At 37.8% G+C, this 17,590-nt stretch overlaps 1 protein-coding gene across 10 annotated transcripts in view; it reads left to right on the plus strand.

Moving 5' to 3' along the window:
• Positions 1–17,590, plus strand: part of NF1 (neurofibromin 1) — a 103,685-nt gene that overhangs the window by 39,849 nt on the left and 46,246 nt on the right. For 5 of the 10 annotated variants that reach the window (XM_056353200.1, XM_056353203.1, XM_056353213.1 and 2 more), the window contains 7 exons: positions 122–257; positions 4,898–4,960; positions 6,926–7,084; positions 7,912–8,009; positions 8,156–8,302; positions 8,691–8,837; positions 9,208–9,318. In XM_056353200.1, the coding sequence (XP_056209175.1) occupies positions 122–257; positions 4,898–4,960; positions 6,926–7,084; positions 7,912–8,009; positions 8,156–8,302; positions 8,691–8,837; positions 9,208–9,318 (861 nt within the window). The other 5 variants (XM_056353180.1, XR_008824199.1, XM_056353235.1 and 2 more) reach the window with 5 other exon arrangements.

Raw genomic sequence — 17,590 nt, forward strand, 5'->3', positions numbered from 1 at the left:
AGATCATAACTATTTCCTTAAGATCGCTATTTACCCTGACAAGTAGGATTACTCCAAACGTATAAGTACAGCTAGTATCATTTATTTGATTGCTGGTCATACATTTATGGGTTTGTTTCAGGCTGGAGCCTACAGAAAGTCTTGAAGAGAACCAGCGGAGTCTTTTGCAAATGACAGAAAAATTTTTTCATGCAATCATTAATTCTTCTTCGGAGTTCCCACCACAACTTCGCAGTGTGTGCCATTGTTTATACCAGGTATGCCTGCAGTGGTTGCCTGCCCCTAAACTTTGGGTTGTAATTCTAGCAGTTTGGAGCTTGATCCTGTAGTGGGTACATAGTGGGCATTTCTTAAAGACTGTTTTCAGATATTTGTTAAACAGCAGGAATCTGAATGTAGGGACTGAATGGTGTTTTACGACTTGGGTTGGCAATCAGGAGATGACTAAACATCATTTTTTTTTTAATAAAGGAGTTGAATTACAGCTAAGAACTCAGACCTAATAAGGCAGCAATAATCTCTGCTTTAGCACCTCTATGGGAGACTAAAGATTAACTAGGGAGGTAATGGTTATACTTGCTTTTATCAGTTCACTGTGGGACTTCTATAAGGAAGGCAGTAAAAGGGGAAAATAAATAATAAAATCACTGCTGGGTTGAGAGAACACAAAACTTTTGAATATAGAAACAGTGTACTTTACTTTTTATACAGGATTAATTAAATCAGAAATATAGTGAATTATGTAAAAGTCTGTCTTAAAGATCATGTCTTTGATAAACCTTAACTTTGTGAATAAAATAGTTACTTGTACAGTTACTGACTCTAGGTAGGTGTTTTCTGCATAAAAATAGAGGCAATTTCTTCAAGAGCATTTCTCTCTGAAGTAAATTTTTACACAAATTGTCTATGAAATATGTTATTCAGTTTTTTGTTCCAGGAATGTTATGTAGTTGCCCATTACAGGTGAGCATAATCTTATGCTTTCTACTTTTGGTAGAAAAGCAGGGTAAAGATGCTCGTAAGAAAGAACTTTAAGGTATTCAGTGGGACCATGGTAGTTGCAAGGCCTAAATTTTAGAAACTGTGGATTGATGCCGAGTATAATGGAAAGAAATAGTCAATAGCATTTTATATGCCTGTCTTTGGTAGAGAATTGTTTGTGGTTATTTGTGCTTCTCTAAAGAAGGTCATTTGTGGGTGAGGTTGAAATACTGCATCATTCAGGCTTTATTCTGATCACACTCGGTGTCATGTCTCATAATCACATTCTGAAAGCAGGAGTCTCTGAAATCAGGCTGCCAGGCAGCACGGTAAAGCAAGCTGTTGTTACCTTTACTGGGAAGGAGGCCCGCTGGCATACGATTTGGTAAATGGCATTAGCCTTGTGGCTGGGACACTCAAGGTGCTCTGTACTCCTGAGGGTAGGTTCTTGTTTTTGAGAGGGAGAATGACAACAGGAATGCATTTTGGTCTATGAAGTAAAATACTGTCCACCTGCTACAGGCACCATGCTCTGATGGAGGTGCTGTTGCCTGCCAGAGGCCTGGAGCATGTTACTGTATGCAAAGCGCTGCTGTACTTCTAAGTGGCTGACCAAATATTTGCGAACACGGAGTATTGAGAAAATTAGCAGGTCAAAAGGAGGGAGAGAACCTAGAAGAGACAGATAAATGCATTTATAGAGCTCTTTTAATGAGGCAAGTTACAGAGACTGACTTCTGTTTGTGGCTAAAACTTGAGTGCTTTCAAATGAGCCTTGGAAAGTTACCAAGCTGGGACCACCTCTTCTTGCTTGTTTCTGGTACCATTTATAAATGATGCTTAAAGAGAAAAAGCCTTCCTGAGCAGTACATTGCCCTCTGTAGAGTAAGTTCTACTGTAGTGGACCTTTCCTGGCTGCCTGCTGTTGAAGTACCTGCACTCCCCAGCCTCCATCCCCGTTTCCTGCTCTCTCCCATTTCTGCTGCTCTCTGCAGTGGCTCAGCAGCAGCTTGCTGTAGGTTTACAGGTCTCTCTCTTGCTCTTTGTGTGTTTCTGATGGATTTAGCTGCTGCTAAGAACTCCAGTGGGGCATATTCCTGCTGCTCTCCAGACTCATAGGAAATACAGTTTCCAGTCCTGTTGGAGGACTGTCACAGAAGAGCTGTGCATGGCAGAATATTTGAGCTGTGGTCTGGAATAACTGCTTTTGGCCTTTCAACCAAGGAGTCTGTATCTCGGGTCCAAAGTGGAGCAAGGAAAACAGATTTTTCCGAGCTGTGGAAGCTAACTATGAGTTATAAAATTCTACACAGTGTAGTCTAGTCATTTTTACAGTGAATGCAACTGCTGCAATTCTCAGAACTTGGAAGTGAGCAGCAGTGAATTGTGTGTCTGTTGTGGATGACTTGTGGATCTTGGGTTGCTATTGTGGGCTGTTGGAATGGACTAGGTGTGCAAGTGATGTGCCTTTCTGCTATAACAACTTGTATAAATGGCTTCTAAAGTTGTCAGGTTCTCTTTCTGACAGTGGTTGTATTCAGGTTGAGGGGGGGGGGGCGGTGATCTGGGTCTTTTTTTTTTTTTTCTTTTTTTTTTTTTTTCCCGTTTGTTTAAATTGGGAAATGAAGGGACAGGTTGGTTTCCTTCAAGTTCAAATGGCCACAGTCTCACAGATGTTGGCGGGGAGCATGTTTGAGTGTTACTGAAAATGTCAAACACAATTGTTGCTTTTGTTGTTTGATGTTATGTTGTCCCACATCTCTTCCCTAGAATTGCTTTAATATGCTGTTACTAGGATGTATCAGATTTATTTCAATTTCAGTGATATGTTGCTAGGAATTATTACTATGCAGACCATTTTGAATTCCTACATGAAATGGAATTACTAAAATGCACTCACCAGTGGACACTGCCAGAGATCCTTCTGTGGAAGCATATCAAGTCTTTTGGCTTTATTCTTGCCTTTACTTTTTTTTGGTAAGAAGGGGTAGTTTGTTCCTGAAAGACATGATTTACTGGCAAATATACAAGTGGTATTAACTGATACTCGGTGTCAACATTTACTACAGAAACTCTTTCTAGTAACACCTATGTTTGTGTACAGATGTTTGGCTCATCAGAAATAGTGTAATAATTATTCTGTACTTTCAAATTCCAGAGAGTTTTGAAGAGTCTGGCCTTTATCTGAAAGAAAGTACAATTAAAATCTGAATGGTTTGGGTTATTAATCCATTTTTATCATAAGAACCAAATAGGTGATTTTTATAAGGTAACTTCATTTTCTATATAAGTGAGTATGTTCCATCCCAAGCAATAGTGTAAAAGAGACGGAATTTTGCAGTGTATTTTTATGCTTAGAGTTTTAAAGTAAGTATGTGTGTGAAAAATACTCATTAGATGTATTCTGTAAATGAATTCTAGCTGATTTTATTCCATGTAGCAACATTATGGAAATGGTGCATTTAGTTGGATATTGGGGTCTGTGCCGTCTGAGGTTTCTGTTACTGGAACAGAGCCCTGGGAAAAGTTTTCATTTGGAAACAACATATAACTAGTTACTGTGAGAGATTCACCCGTGCTCATTTTCAGGTAATGTATGTTTAGGAGTGTTACGTGCTCACGAACAAGGGTGATCAATGTGACTCATGTAAAGAATTTGTGCTGGCTATTTCATAAAAAACACACAAACATACATGATTTTTTTCTTAATAGAGAGGTATGGAAATTTTACTTGCTTTAAATGCAATACCCTGATGAGTAGAATATGTATATGACTGCTTCGGAAGTGAAGTGTAGAAATTGCACAGAAATTTGGCAGAGGCACCATTGGTTAAATATTAATAGGTCCTGCACAAATTTGGACTATTTAAATTTAGCTTGGGTAGCAGAATAGCTTTTACTGACTGTTTTGGGTTTTGTTTTGGTGGTTGTGTTTTGGTTTGGTTTATTTTTTTTCTCTTTCTCTGTTGCATTTGTAAGTTTTAGAAATTCTCTTCCAGTTCCAGTCTGTTGTGATACTCTAAAGATGATCTGAACTGTTGGTGCATGCTTGCTCTCAAACTGCTACATACTGCCAGCTTTCTGTTGATACAGCTCCAGGTGTTGCTCTCAGTAGGGCTTCTTGGTGGTGCTGATTTCGCTGTTACAGCTGACACGAAGGACATAGGATTGAGCTCCAAGACCAAAATGTACCCTGTGCCGGGGGGCAGTGCACCAGGCTGATGTGTGATAGCTTTCCTCAGATCCTGGTGGGAAATACACGAGAATGGGATGCTTTTTGGTGGGTCCCTGTGCATTTAAATGAACTGCAGAAATAAGCACAATCAAGTCAGATATCTTGATTTGGAAATCGATAATAAGTTAAGGTAGACCCGCTGGCATTTTCTTCCTTTCTCCACAGAGTGTTTTATGGCAGTGTGTAGTTATCAAAGTAGTAATAACCGTGATGATTCACAGATCTAAGTAAATTGAAGGACACACAGAGAAACATTGGGAAGATTTAAAACTCTAAATTTATTTTAAAAGTAATGTCTTTCAAAGGGATAACGCTTTGCTATTTTTACTATTAAAATTATTTGGGGATGGTGAAATACATTTGAAAGCTGAATATACCATTTAATGCCCAATATTGTGTATCATGAGCACATTAATGTGGTTTGACTTTTAATCTAGCCAGAAATAGTAGAAATGATTGAAACGCAACATTTGCTTGTTTTGAATTTAGTGCTTTGTAAATAAGATGTAATAAAATCGTGGAATAAAAACTCCATCATCAGTCTTTAGTTTATATATTTCATTTTCTGTTGGTTATGTTTGTTACATTTTACTGTGTAATTTTATGTACAAGTCAACATTGGTTTTTGTTGCTGTATGTAGTTGGTGCTGTGACTTGTTTGTGCTCATCTCTGTTCTGTAGGCAACTTGCCACTCTCTACTGAATAAAGCTACCGTAAAAGAAAAAAAGGAAAACAAAAAATCAGTAAGTTTGGAGACCTTTTTATTAGCCATTTCTTTCAAAGCACAACAGAAATCTTTTGCTGTTTGTTCAAAACATCTTCATTTCAGTCTATTTGACCTCACTGTAAAATCATTCTACTAATTCTGGCACAAAATAGCTTTCATTTCAATTAACACTGGAATTAAGTTACATTTAAAATATTCTCTGTGTGCCTATTTGAGTAAACAAAAGACATTTTTAACATTACTGCTTAGTAATTAATACTCTGATTCTTCTACCCTTGCTGCCATCTTCAAATTAAAAAAATATGTGGAAGGAAAATATTTTCTTTGATTTTGGGGAAAATCCTGAGTCTGTTTAGCTGTTTTAACACTCTGGCAGATAACTTGACTTCAGCTTGCATTCTGGGAGAAGAACAATATTTATATATATATATATATATATATATGGGTAACAAAAGTGGCTACTATGACTTGTTTCTGATATCTTTTGTTTGTCTTCTAAGTGATAAAATTTAGCACTTGTATTTACTCAGAAAAGCAGATTTCCCATTTTAAATAACTTGCTGTGTTTAAGAGTTTAGATATGTAGATTGTGATAGAGTGGTGTCATTAAAAGTTAAAGGTTTATCCTTTTCTTTGACAGTTACCTCAAAATAAAAAGTTTGAATAAAACAGAGGCAGAATGGAAAATTACTTTTATTATAAAAAAATACTTTTATTTATTTTTTTGCTGTAACTAAACAGAATAGTAATTGTGTTTAAATGCAAAATCCGTGTGTAAAGTAGTATTTTACAAGAAAATATTATCAGTAATTGCATCACAAGGTAACTGAATGAAATTATTACTGAACCAAAGTGATTCTCTATATATTATGTATGTACTAATGGCTTTTATCTGTTTTAAGAAGCATGATTTGAGATGGCACTAGTTGTTTTGAAGTATTTCAGTAAAATGGGGTTTGTTTGGTTTTTATTTATTTTAAACAATACCATTTAAAACACAAAGCTTGCTGTGTGTCTACCTTTATTCTGTGAAAAGGTAGAATGTGACTTGCTTTGAATCAAAGTTTTTACTCATAAGAAAATATAGATACTGATTCTTTATAGAACCATATGTAGCATATTTAAGAATTTTTATTTCAAAGTCAAATGAAAGATATCTAGAGAATAGACTATATTCTTAGTAATACATAGTTGATTTCCTAAAAAGAAAAGAGATTTCTTTTTTGTTACAACATTTTCAGAAAAGCTTTTTTTTTTTCCTCTAGATAACAACGAACAATATTCTAAATCTATAGTTCTCCTAGCAAATTCCTGCTAAGTGATTTTGGACAGTGTATGTATAGGCAGAGAAGTACACTGGCCACTCAGCTCTGGCTCATTCTGTCTTTCCTCCTTTGGCAAATCTGTGGAGATGTGATGGTTCTGAAGAGTATTTCCTCAAATATCTCCTTCCCAAAAATGTAATTACTCCTGAAACTTTACAGCATAAGTCTTACTGCTGGAGAGGCTCTTGTGATCAATAGTGAAGTTATAAATACACAGATAAAAGACCTGCTAATTTAAAAAGAATTACCTGTATTTGATGGGAAGACTTTGCACACCTGAGTACGAACATAGAGCACTTGTCTCCTTTACTGTCAGTGGCAGAGTCCTGGAATTAAGTGGTCAGTAACTCTGAAACACCTTCTTCTCTTTGTCCAGTAGCTATTGTAGCAATTTCACCCTAGCAAGAAAGTTTGTACGAAGGCTGAAGAAAAGCAAGCTAGTGTCTGATCGCCCCCTTGCCCCTTACTTGTTTCCCCTCTTTCCTGACTGTCTTATGATGCAAGACCTGTCAAGGCAAGAAAGTCCTACTCAAATGTATTGAGCTTGATTGCTATGGAAAGAATGCTTAAAGTTGGATTACCATGCAAGGCTTTTCTCAGCTTGCTTTCCCTTTTCTTTAATGCAAAAATATTCTTTATAATTCTCAACTTCATAGGTTGTTAGTCAGCGATTTCCTCAGAACAGCATTGGAGCGGTTGGAAGTGCAATGTTCCTTCGGTTCATCAATCCTGCGATTGTCTCCCCTTACGAGGCAGGGATTTTAGATAAGAAGCCTCCACCAAGAATTGAAAGGGGATTGAAACTGATGTCAAAGGTGAATCAATAAATATTTTTATTAGGCTGTATTGTATGTTCTACCTAATTATCTAATGTTCTACTAGTTCTGTTCTTTGTAGTTTTTTGTAGCGACCATCATGTTTATTTGAAGTGCAGTTTCTGTAGTATATTTATACATCATGATGTTAATGTCACAGCTCACAGCAATGTAAGTATGGGGAGCAGTCTGTACAAAAAAAAAAACCAAACACCGCTTTGCCAAAATTATGTATAAGCTAACTGGATGCCTTCTGCCTTTTCACTTGAGCTTCTAGCCTTACTTGAAAACAAAGAAAGAAACCAATGCCGCTTTGAGCACGGTGAGAATAATGGCAGCCAGATACTGATTAAAGTTATACTAGCACTAAAGTAGTGTTTTTCCCAATCTTTAATCTCATTTAGTGCTGTTTCCTGTAAAAAATAAAAAAAGTTCAGTGATGACATGTAAATTCTGTGGTCTGTGCATTTTAAATGTTGAGAACTTACAGCTTTCTTGAAATAGGCATATGCTATTGCTTTTACATGTCTGTATGATTTCCAGAAGTAGTGGTTAACATCTATTAATCGGTGGTTTTGAAAGATGATACATTTTCCTGGTCTAAACCTGAATAAAGTTTATGAATAAGGGAAGTTGTTTTCTAGTATGTGAAAGAAAATACTGGGAAAATGAACATATTTTGAATTAGTTGGCTTGTTGGCCTTTTTTTTTTTTTCTTGAAGTTTCACAAGTTAAAATGAGTGTTCCTGAAAGTAAAGTTACCATGACTACCATAACAGTTAGTACATTGAACTTTTATGTGTCTTTACCATCTTTTTATTATTTAGATACTTCAGAGTATTGCCAACCATGTCCTGTTTACAAAAGAAGAACATATGCGGCCTTTTAATGATTTTGTAAAAAGCAATTTTGATGCAGCACGAAGGTAGGCCCTTTGGAAACTTGCACAGAGAGTCTGTGTCATGCGTAAAGAGTAAGCGGAGAATTTTCTTAAAGCCTTTTAATTTACATTGAGTCTACTTGGCAGATTTCCCTGACACGCTTGTGGTTGTTCCTGATTTTGAACTCTAGGTTTTTCCTTGATATTGCATCCGATTGCCCAGCTAGTGACACTGTCAATCACAGCCTGTCCTTCATCAGCGATGGCAATGTACTTGCTTTGCACCGGTTGCTGTGGAACAATCAGGAGAAAATTGGCCAGTACCTTTCCAGCAACAGGTAAGACTTGCTGTGTAGAAGGGAGTTGCTCATGGGAAATGAATTTTTGGAAATACCTTCAGATGTTTTTGTTATTATTACTGAGAAGAGGATGATGGCTGAAAAATCTTATGTTTAGAAACTTTTGTCTTATTGACAAGCAGTTATTGGGAACATGCCTAACGTCTTTGCCCACTTTACTGCCAACCTTTTGTGCAAATGCATAGTTGCCTCATCTTGTGTAAAAATGGTTCTGTGTGTAACAAACATTTTTCTTATTTCTTTGTTGAGTACTTTTTTTAATTTTAAAAAAGCAAATCCAACTTGTTCAAGGTAAGGAAGGATAGTGGGCAAAAAAAATGGGAATTCCTGAGTAAAGAAGGACTTTTAAGTAGTATGCTGTTTCTAGGGACCACAAAGCTGTTGGAAGACGACCTTTTGACAAGATGGCTACTCTTCTTGCTTATCTTGGTCCTCCTGAGCACAAACCTGTGGCAGATACCCATTGGTCCAGTTTAAATCTCACTAGTTCCAAATTTGAAGAATTTATGACAAGGTAATGAGGTTATTGGGGAGGGGACACATCGTGGGTTTCTAGACTTGAGCATGTAAGGCAGTATAAGTAGTTATTAAGACTCTAGATTATGTTTTGAAGGGGAGTTAAAAATGCTAGGTTTACATATACTATTAAGGTTTCTGGAGTTAAAAAAGCTAGGTTTACATATACTATTAAGGTTTCTGAGTAGATTTTAATTTCAAAAACTAAATTGAGAATGGGAGATGGCAGTAACATTCATGATTTAAAAAGATTCAAGGTTGTGGGCACTTTTGTTTAAAGATCCAAATAAAGAGGGCTTGGGATTTAAAAAAAATTTTTTTTTTGAAAGACAGTTGTGAAAAGTTGATGTCAATGTACTGCTTTCTAGGCATCAGGTACATGAAAAAGAGGAGTTCAAAGCACTGAAAACATTAAATATTTTCTACCAAGCTGGGACATCAAAAGCTGGCAATCCTGTTTTCTACTACATTGCTCGGCGGTAAGTAATCTTTCACCTTCTCTGTCTGAAGCAAACTTAAAATAAGGAGTATCAAGTGTATGTAAGAAAGGGACACCGACTTTGTAACAAATAAGAATCAGAAAATAGTTTATCTGATTTTGGTGCCAGTATTTTTTTAATTGAGTTTTTCCCTAAATCAGAACTGTCAATAGTTTTTCCACCCAGGAGTACGCGACTATCTGTGGAAAAATACCTAAAACTTGAAGTACATTTAGTTAATTTTTCACTGTCTCAATTAAACTACATCTAGACCACATTACTGTTAACCCATCAGGAATTTTAGAATCTTCATTTTTTGAAGTGTGAAATGAATAACAAGCTAAAACATGGGATAAAGTTTCTGAAAATGGTCCCTGTATCCCATTTGAAAAAATAATGCAAGTTTCACACATAGCCAAGACCATAACGTTGCTTCAGTTTCACTGTTATGTGCTAAATGACAATAATACTATGTTTTCTGGAAATGATTGATATCTGTGGAAATAATAACTAATTAAACTAATAAGCAGATGTTGACGTGTGAACTTTGCAAAAGGCTGTGTTTATACAATAAGGCAAAATTCTGAAAGTTTGAAGTCTTCCCTACTCTGGAAGGTAGTCATTCGTAACAGCGAGTAACATATGCTGCGGTATTGAAGAATTTGGGAAGAATATCCCAAAATCAGTATTGGCCAGTTTGTGGTCAAATAAATCACAATTCTCTCTGTAGAACAAAACCAAACCAAAACAGCAACAAAAAAATTTAAATAAACTAGTTTTATTTAAATTAATGTGTGTGCAGTGGTAAAGCTGCAGCTAGAGTAAGAATAATTGAACCTTGGTATTTCAGTCTAGTTACTAAGTAACTGCACTATAAAATGCATAGAGGACGGCATGTTCAGAGCAGTTTCCATAGTAATTACACTCATTACTAAAAGTCGTTCTTAGTCCTTTCATGAAAAGGAAAATCAATGTGCTCCCAAGCGAGTGCGATCAAAGACAGATAAGATTAGAGCTGTTGTACCTCGTCTGTGTGCTGTGGTGGTGGTGCCTTTGGTAACAGCATCGCTGGTGAGGCCTTGGCTGGCGGCAGCAGGGCTGCAGGTTTTGGCACCGGTGGGGCGCGTGGTGGTGCTGCCGAGGTCCACAAAGTGCTTACCAGCACTGGTAGTGGTAGCGAGAGTCCTGACGTCAGCGTGGTGCTTATGGATGCTGGCAAATCCTGAACAGATGTTTGCGGTCGGATTATTGCCGATGCGTTTTGTGCTGGTGGGGCTCTTGGTTTTGCTTCTGCTGCCTTTGCCAGTGTGGCTTTTGCTGGCGCTGCTGCTGGCAGCTGGATTCATGCTGCTGGAGCTGCCTGTGGCACCGGTGCTGGTAGAGTTTGTGTGGTTGCTTTGGCTCTTCCTGGTGCGTCTGTTGCTGGTGGGGTGCTTGTTTGTGATGCCAGTGGGGTGGCTGCTGCATCAGTGAGGTGCTTGCTTGTGGTACCCTTGCTGCTGACATGCTTATCTGTGGCATGGTTAGGAATGGTTGTGGTCCCTGGGGAGCTCTTGCTTGAGCCGCTTGTTGGGCTGAGGCTGGGAGGAGCCTTTGGTGGTACTGGTGCTGCTGTCCGGTGGGCTCCCTGCTGGTAGTGGCACTGCTACTCACGGTGCCAATGGTGGCAGGTTTGTTGATGGTACCAATTCCAGCGAAAAGTATTGTGATCTGAGGAGACGCCGTCAGTGGGGAACCTTTGGCAGACTCTCTGAGTTCATCTAAGAACATGAAAACAAGCAGAGGAAACCAATTCCTTAGCAGTATCTTCTGTTTGTATTCAACAACTTAAATAGTCAAGGCACATTTGCAAACAAAGCATTCTTCAAATTTAAGTATTTCTAATTAAAATCATACCCAACAGACATGTAAGACTTCTCAATTAGTTAAAATTTTAGATCCTTAATTTGATTAATTTTCATAGTTTTTCATTGTTTTCAGTAGTGCTTTTTACTCTGTAGATTGAGTTACAGACTTTCCTAGAAAATCTGTGCTTTGTTACACTGTGTGACTTTTGTAATTTCCCCTCAAAAAATTTCAAATAAGGAACAATTTTAATCATCGGAAGATTTTACCGTTTTACCACTGGATAATAAAATTAACTTATTCCAAATTCAGATTGGAGGCTAAAATAATGAGGAATCATTGAAGAACCTTTCCAAATGTAACCTCTAACTTTGTAGTTGAATTCTGCTACTTAAATATCGTTTCCTAGCCAGGATGCAATTAGAGATCCAACAAATGAATGTATTTGTTCACATTTCTTTTATTATGTTTTAGATTTTCAGAGCAACAAACAAACAAAGCTTCTGTTCAATATCAATGTGGAAGGTAAAATAAATTTCAAAACTGTTCCTTCTTCTGGAATTTTGTACAGACATGCCAAAGAGTTTTTTTCATGCTTTTTAAAAAAAATAAACACAAAACACTTTCTTTCAAGCTGGTAATGTAGGGAGAAAACACATTCTCTTAAATTTTGTTGCTGTGAAAGACCTCAAATGCTTGCTTTGCTGCTAGGTGTTAGACTACTTGTGTATGGCGGTCCAAAGATGGAAGAGAAAAGAAAGCATAGTATGGCTGGTAGCATTTGGAAATAGCATTTGTGTGAATGAGAGCAAAGTGCCCATGCTTTTTGTCAGTTCTTTGAATTGGTAAGCTCACACTAGTCAAAGGAATACTAAATAACACAAAATCTCATTACATAGAAGTAGGTAAGAGAACAAAATTTATCTGAACTTTTTTCCAGTGATTTATAGCTCTGAAATAGAATCTCTATGAGAGAACATTTATCTAAGCCAGCCTGTAGCTTCCCTTCCCTTTTACTTGGGAAATTGCCTTCCCTTCTCTTCAGCCCTTTTCTGCATTTTCCACACCCTTGACTCTTTGAATGGAGTGGAAGAAAACAAGATGAGTAGTGCCACTTCTGTCCTAATTTTCTGTCTTCAAAAGCTGTACAGCGTTACTCTGCCCTCTTCAAGGTCTCTGAGTCGCCTTTGAGCCTACTGTGTTGGCTGAAGTGTGCCTTTATAAAATCTTGCATGAAGCTTGTTTGCAATATATGTGGCCAGATAAGTATCTAACAGTAATTAACTAATATTAAATTAGTTTACTTGTACGTATCTTTCACATTTTATAACAAAATGGTTGAGAAGAGGGATGGCTTCTGGAAATTTTCCTTCTGAAATATTTGCGATAGCTCTTGAAACAAAACCAAAACAATTTTGTGTTCAGTGAAATGTGTCTGCATAGCCTGCATCTAATGCTGTTTTCTGCTTTTGAGATACATTGAACAGCATGTGACTGGCAGAGTGACTGCTGGGGTATCTGAATGTTCTGTGTAATTCTGTACGAGTAATAGATTTATTGAATCTTAAGTTTGAGCATTGCATTTATGCTAGGCAGTAGAAAAAGCTTGAGTGGTGCCTTTAAGATTCAAAGGGAATACAGAGTTGATGGTAAAGTGAGTGTATACAGTGCTGAAACTGAAATTAGTTTGCCTGTCTTTCATTTGTTTGTAAGTTCAGTTTTTCTTAGACATTCCTGGCACTAAAGCTGTACACAAAGTTTCAAAAGTTTAACCAAGGGCACATTTTTAAATGCTGTATTGTGTAGGGGACTAACTCATGGTGAACACTTAAAATTGCATACCCTTAGAGAATAATTTTTGATGAAGTTGATTTCTGCATGGGTTTAAAAAAGGATGCATACTCATGGACAGCATGTATCAGCTTAAATGTTTTTTAAAAAGCATGCTGATTGTTTTAGACAACAACTTTATGCAGTTGAATGTCAGTTGATTTTTTGAAGAATATATAATGTATTATGCTCAGACCCCTTCTAAACTAGTTGTATTGCTGTCCTGAAAAAAGACTGATCGTGAAAATTCAGGAATAAAAATGGATTTTTGGAAACTCCGTTTTTTCCCATTTGTGCTCATTTGCTGTTGTAATGGAGTAAGTGTGAAAGCTTGTCAGACTGCTGTAAATTTGATCACCTGGAGTCATTTTATCTGCCCGCTGCCACCATCGTTTCCCTTCTTCCCCTCATTCTCTTTAAGATTAAAAAAAGAGGTAGAATACATGCTTTCAGGAATACTTCAACTTTGTAAGACACCTCATCCTTTTCTAAGGCAAATGGGATTGTGGTTTTCCCCTCACATCTGTCATGAGTTAATCTGAACATACAACAGCAAAAATACTAACACATTAATAAGTGCTGTTGTATCCCTGTGTAGTTAATTTTAGCGTAAGTGAGCCTGTTTAAATGAGCTGCCTTCTCCCTTTCTTCAGTGGGGTGTGTAGTAGACACAAGTGGCTATTTGAAGGGAACCTGGAATGCTGGATAGCCTGATGTGGGTAGGAGGATGGTATTTCAGTGTCTGCTTCAGTAAGTGGGGTATCTTTTGCAGGCTCAGCAGAAGGATTTAGTTGCAGTTTAATGAGAAAAGGGATGCTGACTAGTTCCCTTCAGCAGTAAACTGGTGTTTTGCACTCTGGTCTGGATTGATTGCCTTTGTAAACCCCTCAGACAGCAGCGCTGGGAAGCCTTATGGGAGAGGATTATTTGAAGCGTCTGTGCTAAAGTGGACTTCAGATGCTCTACGCAAAAGGTGTTCAGCATCGAAGGTGCCACAGCTCCTGTAAAGGAGGATTTTGCTGTGGTTGGGCTGGGGGAGGGCAGTGTGATCAGAGGCACACGCATGTGCTCCTGCTTGGAATGGAGCTACCCGTTGAGGAGCCTGCAGGGCTGGCTGGCAGAAAGGGGTATCCCCTGGGGAAGCCTGTGCGCTTTATTCCCTTTTTTATTAATTTTAAGCAAGGTCCCAGATGTTTAAGCCCTTTCCATACTCAAAATTAGAAGAAGAGGTAGTCTTGTGAATCCTCTTTAAAAAATTCTGTGTTCACTTGCAATGTTTTTTCTCCTCCATTTTTTTCCCCCATTAGACACCATCTTATTTCATGTCAAGTAGAATAAAATGCCTGCATTGGTAATCCTGCCCTGTTTAGACAAGAAATTAGGTGTACAAATGCCAAGAATGATAACCCATCTTTAAAAGGTTTACTGTGTCTGGCAGTGACCCAAGGCATCCTTATGTATTCTGTGAAGACTTGACATGCAGTGTTTTCTTCATTTGTGGAGCAAGAAATGCTTATTTCATCTGTAAAGAATGAATTTCTGGAAGTAAATTGATACAAAAGTGTGCAACGTGTTCTAGGCCTAGATCAGGTACCCACCCTTTTCTGAAAAGCATCAAAATAAAATTATCCTTAGCTGGCTAACTTAATAGCAGCGTGGTATCTGTGAGGATTTTAGCAGGTATAGAGGTTATGACTTACTAATGAGTTCATGTGGAAGCGATCTCAGCAAAAAATGTTGTTGTTTAAATGCTACAAACTACCTCAGTATTTTGAGCTGGGGCCTACAAACTGTTTATATATAAAATCTGTCATAATGAAAATGCTAGTGGTTATTGTGTGCTTATTTCAGTATTTAAAACTTCGATATTCTACTGTTAGCTGGTCCAAGATGCAGTGGTATTTTAAGTGTGCTATTAGAATGTTGGTGAGTAGAAAGAGAGCAAGTACTGGTGCGTGTTTATACAGCCTTTTGGAGAGGTGGTGTCCATAGAGAGTCATCCTGTCCCTTCAGCACTGTGTGCTTTCCATCTGTGCAGCAGAGTACCTGAAAAAGGAGGTGGAAGAGAGCTTAAGCCTTAAGTAGTTGCTCAAAATTCTGTCTTGTTTACTGAGAATGAGATAGATTAAAGTTAACATATAATATCTGTGGAAGATAGCTATATGTATTTTTTGGGACTACATATGGTTAGGAAATAGATAATTCTCACACAATCAAACACTGATATTGGCAGAAGGGCTGAGGAATTGATTAGGCACTCTGGAACTTGATCATACATATCCAAGAATCCATATGAAGCTGGTGACATGTTTACAATAATATATAATCTGCCATAGAAATAGGATACAGTATCATTCACTTTTCAGTGTATCTACTGCTTGCCATGAGTGAAGCATACTGTAAGCCAAAAGAACAGTGATAATATCTGTTCATTGTGGGGCTGAACTCCGCAGAACATCTAATCAAGTGCAGGTGAATCTGCTTTTCATAATTATGTTTAATGGCTGTTGATGAGAACTCTGAGATTTTATGACTGATACCTTATGCCTTTTACTTGCAAATAATTCAGCTTTTTCTGCTTGCTTCCTTATCTGAGAAGGTATGTGATCATTAGCATTGTTAAATACTGATTGTGATTTGGGTATGTGATATTTCTCGGGAAAAGGTGCCAGCTCAGTGGGTGACTGTACACAGATGTTTGAGAGTAAATTTTTCCAAGTCTGGACAAGCCAGTAATGGGCCCTAATAAAGCTAAACAATAAAGAAGGATGCCACTTGTTTGTCGTGTCAGTAGCTACTGGCTGTAACTATAGTAATCAGAGTGTTGTCCTGCTATGGATGTATATTTGAAATCTGGCTGTGAAACACGTCCGCAAGAGAATTTGCCAATTGAGAGAATACATGTGAAAATTGGAAAAGGAGAACATTAAATAGAAACCACTGCAAAGTAGTTTTTAATTATCAGCTTACTAGTAGCTGATCACACACTGAGATTACATGACTTTATAAAAAAGTGATAGATAAGTATTTCATCGTCTTGCTTGCCCAAAATGAGTTATGTAATTTTCATCTTTCTGAACCTTCTTCTCTTAACTAGTAGCTGTTCAGACAGTGTAAGACTTGGAGAATGGGAGCTCTTTAGTTTTGTGTATCTCACTAATATGTATGTGGTTCTGGTTGCGCCACTATGAAACGTTAAAATGCATGGGTAGCTGTGACCTTTTATTTAGTAACTGATGCTTAAGGATTGTTGAATTCAGCATAAGGGAGTGGATGACTAAAAATGAAGATTGAACATCAGACAACAGTGGAAGTAAATCCTCTAATAACTGGCCACCTGAAAGATACTTGGAGGCAAGTGTTTGTGAAAGCGTGCGTGGTGTTCTGCTGACGCTGCTCTGTGATCTGTGCACCCCACCCAGCTGGTGGGTTCCAAAGTCAGCAAACTGCCTGCTCTTAAATTGCGCTTTTGGGGTCAAAAGAGACTACAAATACAAATGAGCTGCAGAATGGCTTCAGACTTTTTGCAGATCTACTGTTCTTCAGTCTTACAAGAGCGGAGGTGATTTCCCGAGTTTTGTGATGATGAACTGTACAGACTGTAGATTCTCAAGTTTTAATAATTGACCGCGTTACCTGGCAGTTTAATAATCTGCGAAGTTGTCTTCAATAAATTAGCTTTATAAACTGTGTTCCAGTTCCAGAATGAACACAAACCTCAGTTCCTGAGAGGAAGATGAAAAATCACTGCTGAACTGTAGTGATCACAGTACAACTCAGATACACCTTCCTGCATTGCGTAAAGGGGTGGTAAGGAGCAGATTTCTGTATGGTTTTTATCCAGGTACAGGATGCTTAATGAAGATATTGTTACACTTTGACATAAGCCTTGCTGCTAGGTTGAATATTGCTTGCCTTTACTTCCCTTTTTATTGTGTGGTTTCTCTTCAGCAGTTATGTAATTCTTCAGTTTTTGTCCATCAGGCTGCCTTTTCAAACCTAGCAGGTGGAGCTTTGCTCTGGAATGGTGTTCTGACATCTTTTCTACTGATAGGGATGTGGCTAAGTGGTGCTTGTTTGGGGTGTTTGTCTGTGGCTCTGAGCTAGATGTTGTTTCTTAAAGTGTGAAATATGGCAAGACTGCCAGGATGTGTGAGGGCTTGCAGCAGGCTATGGGTTTTTTGGGGTGGGTTGGGGTTTTTTTTGGTAGTTTGAGATCTTGTTGCTAGGGCATTGTTGAGTCATTTTACTGATATATCTGGATCAGTTTATATCCTTCTTGTGCTGTGAAACTTAATTCCTTCTGTCATTTTCCTTCACATTTTGTTTCCTGGGCAACAACTTGGCTTCTGAAGCCAGTGCCTCTGTTTTTAATCCTTGCGCTGTTACTAAGATGATCAATAAATATTGATCCTGAAGTACTGACATTAAGTTTTAAAGCTGATCTCATACTAATTAATAGGAATACAAACCTCTGAGTTACTGCTTCAGACCGCAGCTATCACTACAGCAATGTTAAAATGGAACCATATTGCTTTTACAAGGAGTGCTGGCTGTTTTTTGGGTATTTTGAATATTGTCCTGAAATGCTAAATTG

The sequence above is a fragment of the Falco biarmicus genome, chromosome 1, assembly GCF_023638135.1.
Source record: "Falco biarmicus isolate bFalBia1 chromosome 1, bFalBia1.pri, whole genome shotgun sequence".
NCBI classification, from domain to species: Eukaryota; Metazoa; Chordata; class Aves; order Falconiformes; family Falconidae; genus Falco; species Falco biarmicus.